Source organism: Tenrec ecaudatus, chromosome 1 (genome assembly GCF_050624435.1).
Source record: "Tenrec ecaudatus isolate mTenEca1 chromosome 1, mTenEca1.hap1, whole genome shotgun sequence".
In the NCBI taxonomy this organism is placed as follows: domain Eukaryota; kingdom Metazoa; phylum Chordata; class Mammalia; order Afrosoricida; family Tenrecidae; genus Tenrec; species Tenrec ecaudatus.
The window spans coordinates 267,301,306-267,319,432 of record NC_134530.1 but is presented as its reverse complement, the minus strand read 5'-3'; the positions used below and the strand labels follow the sequence as shown (position 1 = coordinate 267,319,432).

Genomic DNA, 18,127 nt, shown 5'->3' with positions numbered 1-18,127 from the left:
AGCATGCAATCAAGAGGCACTGGTAATTATTAATGACTGGCATGTATAAAAGTTGAGACTGAAAAAAAAGCAACACTAACAGAGGGGATTGGTCAGTTTTCATGATCCCCTGCTGGCTATAAGGATAAGGCATTCTTTGAAGCAATGAGAGAGAGAGAAACACTGAGGACTTTGGGAGAGGTTGTTCAAGATCCCTGTGGTGGAGGCTCCAAGACCAGGTGCATCACAGACTGGCACAGAGACCCAGAGGAGCAGTGTCTTAACAGCCTTCTGGTTATCTGGTCAAATAATATGGAAGTGGTGGGTGGGCTAGCTTCTGGTTCATGGAGGCAAAGGCCAAAGGGACCACTGAGCTGAGAGACAAAAACCTAGAGAAATGTGGCTCACCTACCACGTGGCTGAGAGGCTAAGAACTGGGGGGATGTGGGGGGTGGGGAGAGAGAGAGGGGAGGGGGGAGGAGGGAAGGAAGGAGGAAGGGAGGGAGGCGCTGCTGGCTGAGGCAACCAATGACTGTATCCTTCCCATGCAAACCCCCTTAATCCTGAGTACTGTTTGTGAGTTCTGTGTGGCCATTGCAACAAATTATAGAGCCCAGCACAAATGTACAGTGGAGTGGGAAAACAAGGGTTAGCGTCATTATAGGTAGAGGATTGGCCATGAGGCTTGTCTGACCTCTACCTCATGGCAATAGGGAAGCCAAAGGAAGTCGGATAAGACCCTTCATTGCAGTTTTTTGCATGTACAACCACTCTATCTCGAGCACCTTAGGGAACACCATCACAAGAAGGCAAAAATTTGCTGACTATATTTATTTTAAAAAGTCAGAAATATTCTCTCATTTGAAATACCATGACGTACCAAGTAGTTAACCAACAGAAACTACTTATCCTCACCCTCTTGGGCACTGGAATCTCTCAACAAGCAAGTATGCAATAACTTCAACAGCAACTGGAGGCATCTGTCAGTTTTCAGCAAGGGCATGTAGGCATTTGTACCAAACTTCATAAGGGCATCCAGAAGAGGGTCTAAGAATATCCTTAATACATTCTGTAGTCTCTGTTTTTCACTAGGTATTAAAAGACATATCCAAATCAAACATTTCAAAAGCAAAAAGAAAATAACTTTCTATGTATAATTTATTGAATTGACTAAGTGATTCAACTAGACAGTATTACTCTTATGGATGATGCAAACATTTAGCAGGTTATCAGGGCTGACCTTTCAGCCTGTACATTCTCATTGACTTAGCAATTCACGAGATCAGAAAACAGAGAGGATGTCATAATCAACCTTTAAATACAACTATTAAAAAAAAACCCTACATCCAATTTTATTTGGAAAAAAAATTAAATGCTGAGAGTATTGTAACTACCTACTTCTATGATACAAAAATCAATAGTATACTAGTCTAGGAAATAAGACATGTTAAATAAAAATACTAAGAAACAAATTACTTATTAAAAACTAGATAGCCAACTTTAGTATGAAAACAGGAGAAGAAACGTGATATAAATCAAATTAACTATGTATCATACAATGTAGTAGCACATGAAGCTGCTTTTGGCAACAATTATAATCTAGTGACAATTGATCTTTTCATTTTCTCAATGTAAAATGAAACTGTTTTATCTATAGGCAATTGTTTTCTAATTATACACTTTACAAAATGGTCAAATCCAGTTAATTTCTTACCCAATCCTATGGTAGGGACGTTTTCTTCTACTATAACCAGTAATTATTGTAGACATTTTAATCTTCTATAATTTAACAATTTCACTTACCCTTACTATGCCCTTAATTTATTGCTAATCTAAAACATTTCTTTATACGCTCCCATTGTTCTAGTTCTCTTTTAATATTCTAGATCATTCGTTAAAATCGGAAAACACCCCAAAATCTGATCTAGTGCTTGTTTTTAAGCTTTATTTTTAAGTTTAGAAACGCTTACCTACATGGAGTCTTCATTTCTTCCACATCCACAGCCAGTAAGACCATCATGGCAACAAGCTTAGCTTCAAACCAATCAGGCATAAAGCTGTTTTCTCCTGAAAATAATATTTGTAAAGCATTAATCAATTCTCCAGAAATGTTGCAAAAACAAGACACCTTAGAGATTATGCCTTATTAATATTAAAATACTAGAGAAATGCTATTGAGTATTAAAAGTTCGTGAGAAAGAATTAAAATGTAATGGAATTTTCCCACCAACTTTTGGAATTCCATTCTATAGCTGAGCTAAAATACAGAACACCCTCTCATACAGCTCATTATTCAAACGAAAAAGTAACTCACTGCCATAGAGTTGATGCTGATTCATAGTCACTGTAGGACAGGGCAGAAATGCCCCTGTAGGATTCTGAGATTCTAACTCTTTACAGAAATAAAGATCTTTCTCCCTTAGAGTGGCTGGTAGTTTTGAACTGCTGACCTTGCAGTTAGCAGCCCAATGCACAACACTACACCACCAGGGCTTCTTTGGCTCATTATTTACATATGAAATATTTAATATTTAAATATGAACACATGAATATGAATAAAGCAAATATTTGCATGTCTGCTTTATGCCATGCATTAAACGTGGGTGCTGGAAACACAATAGTTCCTAAGCTCATGGAATTTACAATAAATATAAAAAGAAAACTAAAGTTGTCACTGCGCTGTGGGCTATGAGAAGTGCACAGTAGGACACTCTTCTCGAGGGAGGAAGGGAATATTCTCATGAAGAAACAATTGGGCAGAGTTTGAAGAATAAGGAGGAATGAGTTACCATATATACTTGTGTATAAGCCGAGTTTTTCAGCACAAAAATGTGCTGAAAAACTGGGGTTCAGCTTATACACGGGTCAGTGGCACCCCAGCGATGTGTAGAAAGGCAGTCTTGGGAATCCTTTATGCAGTCAACGTGAGTACAGAGTCACAAACTGGCACGAACTTAGGGGTTTTGTTTTGGTTGCTGGAAGGGGGTGTATCATTTAGCTCTATAAATCATGTGCTTGGCAATTAGCAAACTTGTTAATTGATATATATTTGCCAAATAAATATAGTCTTTGGCTTACTACTTCCCAATGACTACATTTTAAGTCAATTCTGACTGAGGTAGGCTATCTCATTGTTTGTGTTTTCATTATTATGTTTCATTATCAGTAAACAGATCTTCGGCTTAGCCTAAGATTAACATGAGCAAAGCACTTGCTGCAACCCCATATGTAGAACACATCACCAAGGAGACGATGCAGAAACCAAATGACAGTCACAGTGTGGCTCCTGCAGTGCAAGATATGAGGAGGACCACCTGCACTGTCAACAACTTCTGTTATAGGTCAAAAAACAACTCAAAAGCTACTTTAGGCATAGAAATCAATTTTAAATGTGAGTTTTTAACGGTCTCTAAATGAAACCAAATTTTAATATTACTACATTTTTCATATAACATAAAATGAGCATGTGAAATTAACTTTCCAAGTATTATACAGTTTGCAAAAAATGTATAATGTGCACATAAGATGCATAAAATGTGTTTCATACCTCAAAACTAAAGCCGAGAAGTGGTCTCATTGAAATGTTTGTTTTTTCTTTTTGAAATTTTTTACTTACTCTGAAAATTTCCCTATAATTCAAAACTAAACCGAAAATTTTAAAGGTACTTAGGCAAGGGCACGAAAGTAAAACAAAATGATTAAACACACATACAACCACTTCTGATATATGAAATTAGTTCCAAAACAAAAAATATATTCAATATATTATAATTATAAATATTAAAGAACAAAAAGTAATATATCTGATTAATTAGACCTGTTTACTTAAGATCTAGTCCATGATTATTCACCTCACTGTTACCAAGTCAATTCTGATTTATGGCAACCTAGATACAATGTAGAACTGCCCTCAGGGGTTAATAAGATTATAGACTTTTTTTTTCCCCTACCCCACCCCACCCCACCCCACATCCGCTGCTCATCCCATAAAGTTGACTGTCACTCATGGCAACCTTGTGTGGGTACATAGAATAAAACTATCCTATATTCTGTAGGCTTTTTAAAAAAAAGTTTTATTGGCATACAATTCACATATAATACTTCATTCACATCTACAATCCCCTCCACAATCAGTTTTAGAATATTTTCTTCATTCTTGTACTCATTGAATAGTTCCCCATTTCCTCTCAACTTCCCACACTCACTCACTCACTCACATTGAGTCCATGCTGATTCATAGCGACGCCCCTGAGGTTTTCCCAGACTGTAACTGTTTAAATCCCAGTCTTTCTCCCATGGAGCTGCTGGTGGCTTTGAACTGCTGACCATGTGGATCGCAGCTCAACATGTAACACCACCAGGATTCCTGCCATATCCCCAAGTAAGGAACCATTAATCCAGTTACTACCTCTATAAATGTACCTATCTTGGATTTCATATACAGAAAAAAATTTAACACTAAAGTAAAACATTAAAAACTCAAAAAGCAGAAAAAATAAACTAGAGCGAATTAAAAATGGATCAAGAGGGAGATCAAATAATAAAGTGTTAAACTTTAATTGGCTCTGCAATACTGTACTTTCCAGTGTAGCCTGCATGATAGCAAGGATATTCACATACCTGGTCCCATGATCAGAGGGGATATACCTGAGGATTCATACCTGTATATTTCCCCTTCACTTTTTTTAAACTGAAATAACTTTAAAATTGGTCAAGAGAGAGATCAAATGATAATATATTACATTTTAAACTAACTGCATCTGTGATAATCAACTTTATAATGCTTTGATAACAGGGCTATTAATATCCCTCTAGATCAGTGGTTGTCTACCTTCTAACGCTGTGACCCTTTCTTATAATGTGCTGACTCCCAATCATAAAATTTATTCTCCTTGCTACTTCAAAACTAATTTTGCTACTCTTATGAATTATAATGTAAATATGATATGCAGGATGTATTTTCATTGCTACAAATTGAACATAATTAAAGCATAGTGATTTAATCACAAAAACAATATGTAATTATATATCGTGAAATGTTTTATTTCTAATTACAAATAAATGAAATTGTCTTGAAGCATGGCGTAGCATGGGTAACAGTCTTCATACCAGGAATGTGGGTGTGTCTGCATATGCGGGCCTACCTAGAGATAGAGGAGTGGTATCTTGGTTCCTAAGACCATCAGAAATAATGTGTTTTCCAATGGTCTTAGGTGACCCCCAAAGGGGCCGCGACCCACACATTGAGAGCCACTGCTCTGTACAGTCAGAGGAGAATCATCAGAGGCTTAATCCATGTGTAGAATCTGCAGATGGATTTTGGGCTATCACCATCATCCATAGCCTTCTGCAAACCAGGTGTTCACAATTTGAGTTCTGATATTCTTCGCTCCATCTGATTTGGGCTCTATTGTATACAATCCTTGGATCACAGGCTGGCGTGCTTCTTCATGTGGGCTTAAATTGACATCTCACTTAGATAGCTGCTTGTTTGAATATAAGCCTTTAAGACCCTGTGCATATTCCTCTGATAGTCAGGCACCACCTAGTTCCTTCACCATACTTAGCTAGAGCACTTATATTTCCAGTGAACTCTTCATGAAGTCAAGCATCAAGCAGGGCCATGTCAGAAGAACTAATTATTCTTAGATTGGGGCTAGAATTAATTGCAAGCCTCATATCTAGTCACATGTCTATGGCTTAAATATGTTTCTGGTTTAGCTTAGAGACATCCCTGCCATTTGTTTTAAGGAATACTATCAATCATCCTCCTGGGGCATCACTTTCATTGCCATAGAGTCACGGCTGACTCATAGCAACCCTATCGTACATGGCAGAACTGCCCCAGTGAGTCTCTGAGACTGCAAATCTTCACAGGAGTAGAAAGTTCATCCTTCTCTGCAGAGCTGGCTGGTGGTTTCCAATCACTGACCTTGCAGTTAGCAGCTCAATGCATAAGCACTATGCAGTGATAGGGTCATGAGTTTAGCCAATGATATGGAATTTGAAACACTTCTGAGAAAGGGAAATCATGAGTATAGGCCAACAATGAACCACAATACCTTAATTGTTGACTGGTACAGATTACACTCAAAGGTGACTGGACACTATGTACACAAACACTGAGGGTTGGTGATAGGGCAAACTGTTCCATAATGATTCACAACAGCTGAGCCAGCCTACTATATAATACATGTTATGATGAAGCCAGGAGGGCATGAAAATAGTAACTATCTCATAGCCCAGGGGCACCATTCATTGGGCACACTTCAAGGCAAGAGATTCGAACCAAAATCCAACGTCTGCCAGTTCTATGCAACGTAGGTTGTCATCTGCTTCTTCTCACACTAGGGAGTTTCGGTCTTAAGTCCAAGGGCTACAGGAGAGTTTGAGGAAAAGCTCAGTTCACTTAGTGGGTGGGTATCCATAGTAGTCTTTCTAGGGTGGCCTATGAAGGTTGTTGTGTGCCTCAAAAGAGTGTACATCTTGAGGGGAGTGAGACAGCTTCTTCTCTCTCCCCTAGAGTAGCTGGTGTTTTCGAAACACTGACCTTGGGTTAGCTGCCCATGTAATCCACCAGGGCTCCTATAATTACATAACTCAGCAGTTGAAAATGACTCAGTTGCAGACAAATTCAAGACGTTATTAAATTCTCCTCCTTCCCACCACCAGAAGGGCTATCAGGGATGATCCAACCAAGGAACACTATAGTACCGAGACATATCACACACACATCATTCCTCCAGTTCCTGAATGTTTCCTCCCTCCCACTACAATGACCCAGTTCTACCTTACATATATGGCTAGACTGGAGAACACACATTGGTACAGATAAGAGCTCTCTACACATGGAGTTCAGGACAGATAAACCCCTCAGGAACAGTAGTGGGAGTGGTGCTATCTCATGAGGGTAGTGGGGGTGTCGGAGAGGGGAAGGGGGAGAAAGAGGGAGTCCATCACAAGATTAGATATATAATGCCCCACCCCCAAGAGGGATGAATAACAGAAATGTGGAGGAAGGGAGACAATAAACAGTGTAAGACGCAAAATAATAATATAAAATTGATCAAGAGTTCACAAGAGTGGGAAGGTGAGGGAAGGAGGGGGAAAAGAGGAGCTTATACTAAGGTCTAAAACAGACAATGATTTGGGAATGATGGCAACATATGTACAAATATTCTTGATACAATTAATGTATGGAATGTTAGAAGAGCTGTAAGAGCCCCCAACTAAATGATTTAAAAACAAACAAGATGAACAAATATATGACAAATAAAAGCAAAGAAAATAAGATTAAATATAAATTAAATAAAGTCAATGAGGCAATTTACCTATATTGCCACTTAGAAATGTGAAAATAATCTTAATGAATATACTAATAGATCTTCTCTCATGTTATTTTACACATTTTCTCCAAAGAAGTGAATACACTGATTCTGCAACCTACCTGGTGAAAAGAAAGAAATGGACAAGCCATCCTTTCAAACAGATTTTTTTCTATAAAATGCTTTGCAATAATAAATTCACTTCTCTTATTTACAAGATTGCAATTCTAGGGTTGTGGGAAGGGTATGAAAATATCTGCCTACATTCATGTATTTCTACCACCGAGAAGATGCAATGCTACAGAATTCATAGACTTGTATCCAATTCCTACTTCGGTAACTTACCAGTTTCTTACAACATGTAATTTAAAATCTCAAGTCCTTAAAACAGATAGGTACAAGCAGCAATATTTTTATAATCTGTTATTCACATTTCAGTGTGCATTTGGCTAAGCCCAAAGTTTTGTCCGAAAAACTAAATTTATTTTACAATTTTAAGCTATATCAAGTCATAAAAATGATCTCAGACTTACTTTCACAAGCAGATGACTTAATATACTCTTGAACTAGGTTCTTTACATAAGCATTCAAAGATGATGCCTCATGAAGTCCAATGGAGCTACAATTTGAGGGTCGCCTAAAAGAGCTTTCATTAAAACGCAGCCAGTCACAGAGCTAGAAAATAAAAGTTACTATTTTATTTTAAAAACCCAACAGAGTGCATACTATCTCCCTAAGCCAGATTTCATTCTTCCACAGTGATAGTAACTTAACATACATCTATAACAAAGCAATAAACCATTTGTCGTCATGACTATGTTAAAGACGGGCAGAAAGATAATTTGTCATACTGTGCTGGGCTGTGTGGTGCTGTGATGCTGGAAAGTATGTCACGGGTATTTCAAACACCAGCAGGGTCACCCACAGTGAACAGGCTCCACGGAGCTTCCAGATTAAGAGCACACTAAGGAGGAGTCAGATGTCCTCTGGAGAGGAATCAGCCACGGGACACCTTATGGATAGCAGTGGAACACTGTCAGATACTGACAACCTCATGAATCTCAGAACAGTGTCAGATAGATTTAGTGCCAGAAGATGAGGACCTCAGGTCAGACTGAAGAAGAACTGCCTTGTCCAAATACAGTCTACTCATAATACTGTGGATGGAGTCAAGTCTGCAGGAAGAAAGCCTTCAAGACCATTTGTTGATGGGGCATGATTCAAAACGAGAAGAAACAGCTGCAAACAGCTACTAATGATGGAAACTTAGAATATACAAAGTGTGAATCTAGGAAAGTCATAAGTTATCAAAAATGAAACATACAGAGCTTGATATGCTCTGCATTCGTGTGCTGAAATGGAATGGTAAGGGCCATTTTGAATCGGAAAATCTTATGGGAATGACAGATTAAAGAAAGGTTTTGTGTTCATCAAAAAATACTTTACTATTTTGAAGTACAATGTAATCTGCATACAAGAAAATCGTCAATACAATTAATATTCAAATTTATGTACCAACCATTAAAGCTTAGGAAGAAAATGCTTGATTATACCAACACTGTTAGCCTGGAATTGAGCGAGCATGCAATCAAGAGGAAATCGATAATTATTGGTGATTGGAATGCAGTGTTAGAAACAAAAAGGAAGAACAGTAGTTGGAAAATATGGCCTTGGTGACAGAAATGAAGCTGGAAATTGAATGACAGAACTTCGCAAGACCATAGACATCTTCATCGCAAGTACTTATTTTCAGCAACACACACAGTAATTATACACATGGATTTCTCCACAAAGAATACACAGAAATCAAACTGACTACATCTATGAGGAGAGACGACGGAGAAGCTCAACATTAGTACCTAAAACCAGGCCAGGGATTGACTGTGGAACAGACCATTCATCAATTGCTCATACGCAAGTTCAGGTTGAAGCTAAAGAAAATAAAAACAAGTTCATGAGAGCCAAAATGTGACCTTGAGCATATCCCACCTGAATTTCATCCAAGGTACAAGAATTGGTCTCCATGCACTTGGAATATCAGAGGGAAAATGAGGGCCAGGAAGTCAGCACTAAACAGAGGAAAGGGAATGTGTACCTAATTGCTGCCACAAATAAATGTCCCCTTTGCCATGGCACAAAAGTACTGGATGATGTCCATTTACCATTACTAAATATTGTGATCACAGATCCTCTAGAAAAACCTTTGATCAAAAGGCAGGAAATGCACAACAGAAGTTTAAATTCTCGTTGCCTCCAGATTTCAAGGCTGGATAAACCCCTGATGTCTTTAAATCTTAAACCAAAAATATCCTTTCAAGTTGTCTTAAAACCAAACAGTAAAGGATGACTGCCTTGACCATTGTTCTCTTCCTAATATATTTATATGGGGTCAAACTGACAACAGCAAATTTGTAAGATTACATATGTAATTTAGGGGGCAGTGAATTTATGTTAGTTGAGAAAGGAGGGTAAAAATATTTGCACAACTTTGAGAATGAATTGTACCTGTATAAAGTGTTGAATATGATAGGCTATATATAGCCTTTAACAAATTTATAAAAAAATACTTGACAGGATTTTGTTTGAAATACCTAGGGCTAGAAAGATGAGGATGGCAACTGGAGGCACTGATAATACAGGGTATGCCACAGAGATACACGGAAGCCCATTACATACTCTTCCACTTTCATAATTTAAAAATCTTCCATTAAATAAAAATCCCTTATACTTAAAAAGTTAAAATTAAATTAAAAAATTATTATTAAATGAAAAGATGCTCACAATCAGCCATATAAAATAAGAAATAAATTACAATCCCTGAGATACTATTTCTCATCTACCAGACTGGTAAAAAACCCAAATTTCACAATAATCACTAACATAACTGGAGGGATCTTCTAAAAGTTTGTGGAAAAATTCATGATCTTTTCATTTCATTGTTCAACATGTTATAAGCTCAATAATGGTGGCCAAAGCTACCCCAATCCTATTCCCTGAAACCTGTTGATGTAAGTATTTTGAGGTAGATTATCCTGCTTTATCCTTTAAGGTAAACACAAATATCCTTGCTAAAGAAAGAGAAAGGGAGACTGAACAGTGGGCACCAAAGAGAAGATGCTGTGAGTGAATATGAACTGTGCACAGGCTTCTACACCTCTGGTTCTAAAGATGAAGAAGAGGGTCTGTGTCAAGAATGCAGCTCCAGAAGCTAACCATGCCAAGAAAATAAATTTTTCCTCTAGTTCCCAGAGAAAAAGCCATTTTCTCCACACTTTGGTTTTGGCCTAGTGAAATGGATTTTGGCTTCCTCTAACCTCCAAAACCTTAAGAAATACCATATATACTTGAGTATAAGCCGAGATTTCCAGCACATTTTTAATGCAGTTTTTATGGCAAAATTAGGTGCCTCCGCTGATATTCTGGTTGGCTTATACTCAAGTATGTACGGTATGTATAGTGTAAGCCGCCTTTGTGGTTAATTTCTCTTATCAGCCACAGGAAACAAATACAAATACTGTGATGGAAATGTTAACAATATTCAGCAAAATTACACAATCATTTAATTAAAGATTAAGTGTATATCTTTCCAGAAAGCAATTCTACAAATACACCTGCAAGATTATTCATTGTGACTTTGCAAGAGCCCAAAACCTGGAAACTAAAGAATCCACTACCGAGGAGAGTAGGACCACACAATATTATACAAGTGTACAAAACAAGGTTTTTATCTAATTAGGGGTAAATATAAATCACTAGGTAGTGTTTTTACTTTTAAAAAAGCCAGTGAAAACTGTACATGATCATATGCTACCTTTTTTGGTCTAGGGGCCTGGGAATAGGACAGGGCGAAGAATAGAACAGGGTGGGAGTGGCCGAATGGAAGACTTTTCTGATTATATAATTCAAGTCATGTGAATTTATTACCTATCCAGGAAAGCAGATCTGAGCTTTTGAAAAAAATATGAAAATGACCAAGTATAGCAACTTGTTGATACCATTAATAATAAAACAGCATTAACTCAAGTAGGGGGAAAACCACACCAAACTCTCAAGAGAATACAGGTATGGATAGGAATAAATAATTCACAAAAGAAATATAAAGGGGAATAAACATGAAAAAATGTTCAAACATACTAGCAAACAGAGAAATGTAAATACAGTACTTGATTCTTCCGTTGGTGGATAAGTAGGGTAGAGTAACTCCCATGAGGAAAATCAGTTAACAGTCCTTATAGAGACCTGAAAGGGAGAATATGCCTGGTACTTTGATCTCAATTATGGCTTGGCTTTGGTTCTGATTTCTTGCTTTATAGTGCCCCGTGAATGGTGGTGGCCCAGGACTACCCATGCTTACTATTTTAATGCTCCCCTTGCTTTCCTGTGACATGTATTAATCTGCTTAACATGGTTCTGCCTTTGTGAATGAATACTATTGAAATTTTTTCCCATCACCAACCCTCATTGTTCATGTAAATAGTACCTAGTCACTTAAGAGTGTAAACTGCACAAGTCAACAATTCATATACTATGGTCTAAAGAGCTGGCCTATACATGTATTTTTTTTTCAATTCCACACTAATGACTAAATTAATGACACTTTCAACAGAATTAATTTATGCCTTAAGAGTATGATTTATAATGGTGCTTGCCATACAATGATAATGTCTCCAAAGTGAACCAGAGACATACCTAAATCTAAATATATAAATGGATTTGGGCTCACAATTAATTCTAGCTCCAATCTAGAAACAATGAGTTCATATGACATGGCCCTGCTTGATGCAGGACTTCATCGAGAGATCACTAAAGATATGGGAGATATAACAAAGTGTGGTGAAGAAATCTGGTCTGGTTCAAGAATTGTGACTAGAGCAGAAGGCTACAGCTGACAGTGGAAGCCCAAAATCAAATCACAGGGTCTCCATCCCCTCTGACCATAGTTCAGGATGTGTATAGATAGCCTTGCTATCAGACAGAGAATACTGTAAAGTCAATTATGGTAGATGCAGTTAGGTTAAAATGTAACATCCTAGTCGATCGTCCTTTTGATCCATTTTAAAGTTGTTTCCTTTTAAAATATTTTCTGCTTTCTTTTCAATTAAAGTTTTTCTCTGTGTTTAGTCCTTTGTTATTGGGGCTTTTTTGTTTCCTTTCCCACTTGTGTTTTGCGTGACTTTCTGTGTATGAAATCCATGATAGATAAATCTATAGAGACAGTAACTGGATTAATAATGATCTAGGGACATAACAGGGGAAGGCTGGGGCAAATGGGAAGCTAACAATAAGTAAGAGAAGAAAATGTTCTGAAATTGATTATGGTGATAATTTCACAACTCTTAATATGACTGAATTATTAAATTGTATATGTGAAGTATATGCCAATAAGCTGTTTTAAACATATATAAAATAAAGCAAAAATAAAATAAGACAGATCACTGAATAATCAGACCAAAATCAGATCTAATAAGATGGCGACAAAACAAGTTATTGGGTAAGAAGTCACAGTGGGAAAAATACAATAAATAAATTATATGAGGGTATAAAAAGAGCAATGATTGGAAATGGAGAACAGAAAATATACTTAAGAAATCTGAAGTAGGCAATTAGTTAGACACATAAAAATAGGAAAAATTAAGGCTTAGCCAATGCTAGTCTTGGGTAACTGGATAAATGAAAGTGCAGGCAAAAAAATGAGATTGTGTTGCACACATTCTTAGTATATCTCATGAAGAATCAGTTAAGATCTGCTCACTAACATCACTTCTAGGTCTAGCTTTAATTGAAACATTCTCCTCTCTCCCACTTCTTAGTAAGAATCTTACTAGCATGATAGTTAATTCAAATACACAACAGGTGACAGAGATTACTTAAATTACTAGAAGTGAAATCAAATTATAAAAACAATTTTTATAGACATTTTATAGGCATTATCATGAAATTATTTTCAAATCTCACCTCTGTCCACAACAAAGTTCCTCGTCCTAAGGATTCATCTTGTCTCAGAGATATGAGAAAAGTTGAGACATCGGAAAAAGACACTTTCTCCTTGGGAATGGAAGGGGGGTAGGTGAGAGTTTTTAAAAAGTATTTTTAATGAAAATATTAGTTATAAGTAACTTTCATAAATATATTTTCCTTCAAGTCAAAAGTTAGTACAATAGACACAAGATAGTCACAATCCTAAAAAGAAATTCTATAAGCAGAAACTAAAAAGTGATTATTACTTTTCAAAGACACAAAAATTACTCCTTGAATTAAGGAAAACAATCCAAGTGTTTTCATTCCATTCCAATTACAGATTTTCACATATTTACTCTAGGCCAGGGGTCGGCAAAGTATGGCCCGCCTGGCTGAATCACTCACAGCCTGTTTTTTCTAAATGAAGTTTAATTTTAGCATAATTATGCTCATCAATTAATAAACTGTCAGTGGTTGTTTTGGGGTGTAATGGTAGTTTAGTGGTAGAATTCTTGCCTCCATGTGGGAAACATGAAGTTCGATTTCCAACCAACAAACCTCATATCCACATAGCTATGATGCAGAACGTTTCCATCAACGTTTCTACACTGCAACAATGACAAACCAGGAAGAAAGGGTTGGTGATTTACTTAAAAAAAAAATCAGCCAATGGAAACCCTATGAATCACAATAGTCAAATCTAGAACACATGGTGGGGATGGTGCAGGCCCAGCAGTGTTTCATTCTGACTCGCTAATAGCAATGAACAGCATGGCTGCTGTTCGCATGGAAGAGGTGAGTAGTTATAAAAGACCATTTGTCCCACAAGGCCTAAAATATTTATATGACCCTTCCTAGAGTGTTGGCTGGCACCTCCTCTAAGCAATAGTATTACTTGGACTTGGTTAAAACACACACACACACACACACACACACACACGAACGATACCATACATCCTTGGAAAACATTTCAATATTAAAATGAACACATACATACTAAAGGTTCAAATACAAATATCTAAGAACTTACAGCTATAAGAAGTAAGTTTTCACCATCTATAATTACTATACATAGCTGCTTTATTTGTATATGAAAAATGCTGAAACCATGGTGAAAATGTTTGGAAGCGCTCTCGGGAATATGTTTAAAGTGGGTGACAGAGAAAAATAAACATATTCTTTACCTTCTCCAAACTTTTGCCTCCAGTGTGATACTTATTCAAAACAGTAGGGAGAGGATAGGCTAAGTACCAATTTGATTATACATCATCTCATAAAAATTAGATAGAAAGTCAGAGGAAGATTCAAACTTATAAAGTCCTTCAAGGGCTCAGTTCCCATTTTTATATCCACTCCCAAATTTTATACCCACTGTGCAAAAGTTACCAAGAACACCCCACTCCCAGGCTCAATAATTCTCTAGAAAGGACACAAATGGCTTAGTACATAGTCACACTGATAGCTAGGATTTATTATAGCAAAAGGATACACGGCAAAATCAGCAAAAGAAAAGGCATATGTGGCAAAGTCTGGAGGAAATCAGTCCCAAACTTCTGAAGTTCTCTCACATCAGAAACAAAACAAAAACATGTCCATTTGAGTGTATTCTGATTCATAGCAACTCTTATAGAACAGAGAAGAATGGCTCCTTTGGGTTTCTGAGAGAGTAAGTCATCTTTCTCCTGCAGAGTGACTTGTAGGTTAGAACACTAACTTTGTGGTTATTAGTCCAGTGCATAACCAACTACCTCCCCATAATTCCTCCAGCAACAAGACAATACCTTAGAAGTACTGTCTCTGAGGGAAACTTATTAGGGACTGGTGTCACAGTAGGTTTGTCCTGGATTGCTAACTGCAAGGCTGTCAGTTCAAACCCAATAGTAGTAGTTCTGTGTGAGAAAGATGATGTGATAGGCCATTTCAGAAAGCTAGAAGTGTAATTCTATCACATACAAGGTTGGTTGTTGTAAATCAAAATCAACTCGACAGCGGTGGGTTTGGTTTGAAGTGCCCCGTAGGAATCTTCTACTTTACTCACTGCCATTGAGTCCATTCTAACTCATAGCGACCCAATGGGACAGGGTAGAACTGTGTTTCTAAGCCTACAATTTTTTAAAGGAATGCACTTACCACCCCAATGCAAAATCACTATGCCACCAGGTCCATGGCTAGCATGTACCAACATTCCAGATATCAAAAGGAAAGAAGTTAAGCATAAACTGCATTGTGAGGCACTATGAGCCATTTGTACGAGTTAGGGTAATGGGAACCCCCTTGAAACCCAAGTTTATAGACATCAGCCAACTGCCAATCTTAAGTCTTTCTACTGCTAGCAGTGACAGGAATGCCAAATTACCTCTTTTTTGCATAGCCAGTCACTATGACTCATAAACTGAAATATCATGAGCAAATAAACTTACCACATCTACTAAATGCATGGTTGTTTGAAGAAGATAGCATTGAGCCGCCCCTCTCAACAGAATCTGATGTGTGATCATAGTACACTGAAGAACATCCCTGGCATCAAAAAGCAAAAGCAGATTTCCTTACTTTCAAAGACAATTCTGATAATTGATTGGTAAGTTGATTTGTAATATTTCCCATTTAAAATAACAGAAAATCTATTAATAGAATCCCAAAGCTATCATTTTCTACCAAGCCATTTGAAACTCAACTTACTTATGTAATAAATTTATTTTACAAATACTACATACAAAGACATTCATCTTTTCTTATTTGTTTAAAATATTTATCATATTGTTTAAAATCTTTTTATATTGTTTTCAAAATAAGAATTTTACATTTTGGGAAATATTTGATCAGTATTACCTTCTGTTATTTCACTATTCTAAATATCTATGTAAAAAATGTATTGGCCTTACTTAAAACTGTCAAAATCCAATAGCACATGTTAAACTAAAATGCGTAATTCATAAACTAAGTCCAATTCTATACGAATAACTGTTTTCTTAGATTTGTTTTCATGTTCAAAATTAAGAGCTCACAAATTCCAAAGCCAGTATCTATCAACTAAAAGCATTAACTGTAGATGAAAGCCGAGGGGAAAACAAAATATACTAATGGAAAGTTGCAGCAAATAATCGTTTGACACACAAGAAATTACCTGAGAGCAAGAAGCCCTTCTATTCCCAAGGCTTTACATTTTGGGACATTTGCCAAAGCCTTAGATAGAAACAAGATGGGAACAGCACACCAGTGTCTACTTGCCATTTTCTGAATAAACCTTAATAGGAAACTATCTGAAAAAACAAACAAACAAATACGGTTGCCAATTAGCACATGAAAAAATGGTCATCATCAGTCATGAGGGAAATGAAAATCAAAACCACAATGTGATCATACTTTTAATGCCTGCAATGAAGATAGGCAATGACAAACGTTGGCAAAAATGTGGAGCCATTGGAGCCCTCATACATGTTGAAAATATAAGATGGTGCAGCCACTTTAATTGAATAAAATCAAGTTCACTGTGAAAGCAACCAAGCATATTATTTACAGTAGGACAGCCAAGTTAAATAAAAAGGAACTTATTTGGAAACCATCGTTAAACACAGAATTATCCTGAGACCCAGAACCTTCAACCCTAAGTGTATGACCAAAAGAACTGAAAATGTTATGTGTATGTAAAAGCTTGTACACAAACATTCAAAGAAGCATTATTCAAAACAGTCAAAAGGTGGCAACTATCCAAATGTCCATAAACAGGTAAATAAACTGTGGTACAGCCATAAAATGTAGTATTTCTCTGCCAAAAAAATGGAATGAAGCACTGACACATGCTACACATGGATGAACCTTGAAACCATTATGATACCATTTATACAAAATGTCCAGAATTGACAAATCTATATATAGAGATCGATCAGTGGCTGTCAAGGACTAGGGAGTGGAGAAAAAGGGCAGTAACTACAAATGGTTAGGAGGTTTCTCTTCTGAGTGATGAAAATATTCTGATATTACATAGAAATTCACACACTTTGTGAACATACTTTTAAAAAAACCACTGAATTTTATATGTAAATTATATCTCAAATAGGCTGTTGCAAAACAAAAAGCTTTTTTAATTCCTTTCCTATTTAGTGACATAGGTATTCTATATAGTACAGATATGCAGCTATATACAGTTTTACATTTTAAAGTGAAAGAAATATTTTATTATTACAAGCCATTCTTTAATTTACAGAATGTTAAGGAAAAATAGGACAGAAAAAACTGACAGCAACTGGTCTCTGGTAAATGAGAAAAAGGACATGAGATGTTCCTCACAGGCTGTCTCTTCATTTCCCAGTATCTGGGTCACGCTATGGTTCTCTTTCCAGGCACAAAGGTAGAGTGCTTCACTCTCTGCCAATCTGTGTTTGCTAAAGACCTTTAAGTCAAGCAGTTAGTAAAAACGCCTGTCTTCTCGAGACGATCACTGTGGAATGAATGTCTATTGTAAAATCATCAGAAGGTCTGAAAGATTATATATATTTCGTATTTCCAAAGTACTTAGCACAAAGCTAGATACAATGCAGATACTCAAAAGAAAATGTTGACTGAAAAATGCACTAAGTAAAAATTTAGCAAACACTTTTTACCCACTTTTGTTTGCAATAATCTCGTTCACTAATTTTTTTCTGATACTGCACTTATGCTATACAAAATAGTAACTTTCAGTTCATGTTAAACACTTCACTAAAAGTTTATGAGTACACCACATACTCAAATTCCAGAAAGTACTATTATTATTTTACTCATGTTGCATTATTTTCATAAGAGTATTAACATGGTTTCAAATTAATCTCCATATTGTTTTGAGCCCAGAAACTTACTTTATAAAATTCCAGCAAACTAAAGAATAC

The 18,127-nt window shown here is 36.6% G+C and overlaps 1 protein-coding gene across 1 annotated transcript in view; it reads right to left on the bottom strand.

Moving 5' to 3' along the window:
• TARBP1 (tRNA guanosine 2 -O-methyltransferase TARBP1) overlaps positions 1-18,127 on the bottom strand; it is a 153,921-nt gene that overhangs the window by 73,094 nt on the left and 62,700 nt on the right. The window contains exons 7-12 of the mRNA XM_075532289.1: positions 16,387-16,522; positions 15,683-15,779; positions 13,260-13,349; positions 7,838-7,979; positions 1,950-2,046; positions 895-1,067 (exon numbers count right to left, since the gene is read on the bottom strand). Coding sequence (XP_075388404.1) covers positions 895-1,067; positions 1,950-2,046; positions 7,838-7,979; positions 13,260-13,349; positions 15,683-15,779; positions 16,387-16,522 — 735 coding nt within the window. The remainder of the gene's footprint in view (positions 1-894; positions 1,068-1,949; positions 2,047-7,837; positions 7,980-13,259; positions 13,350-15,682; positions 15,780-16,386; positions 16,523-18,127) is intronic.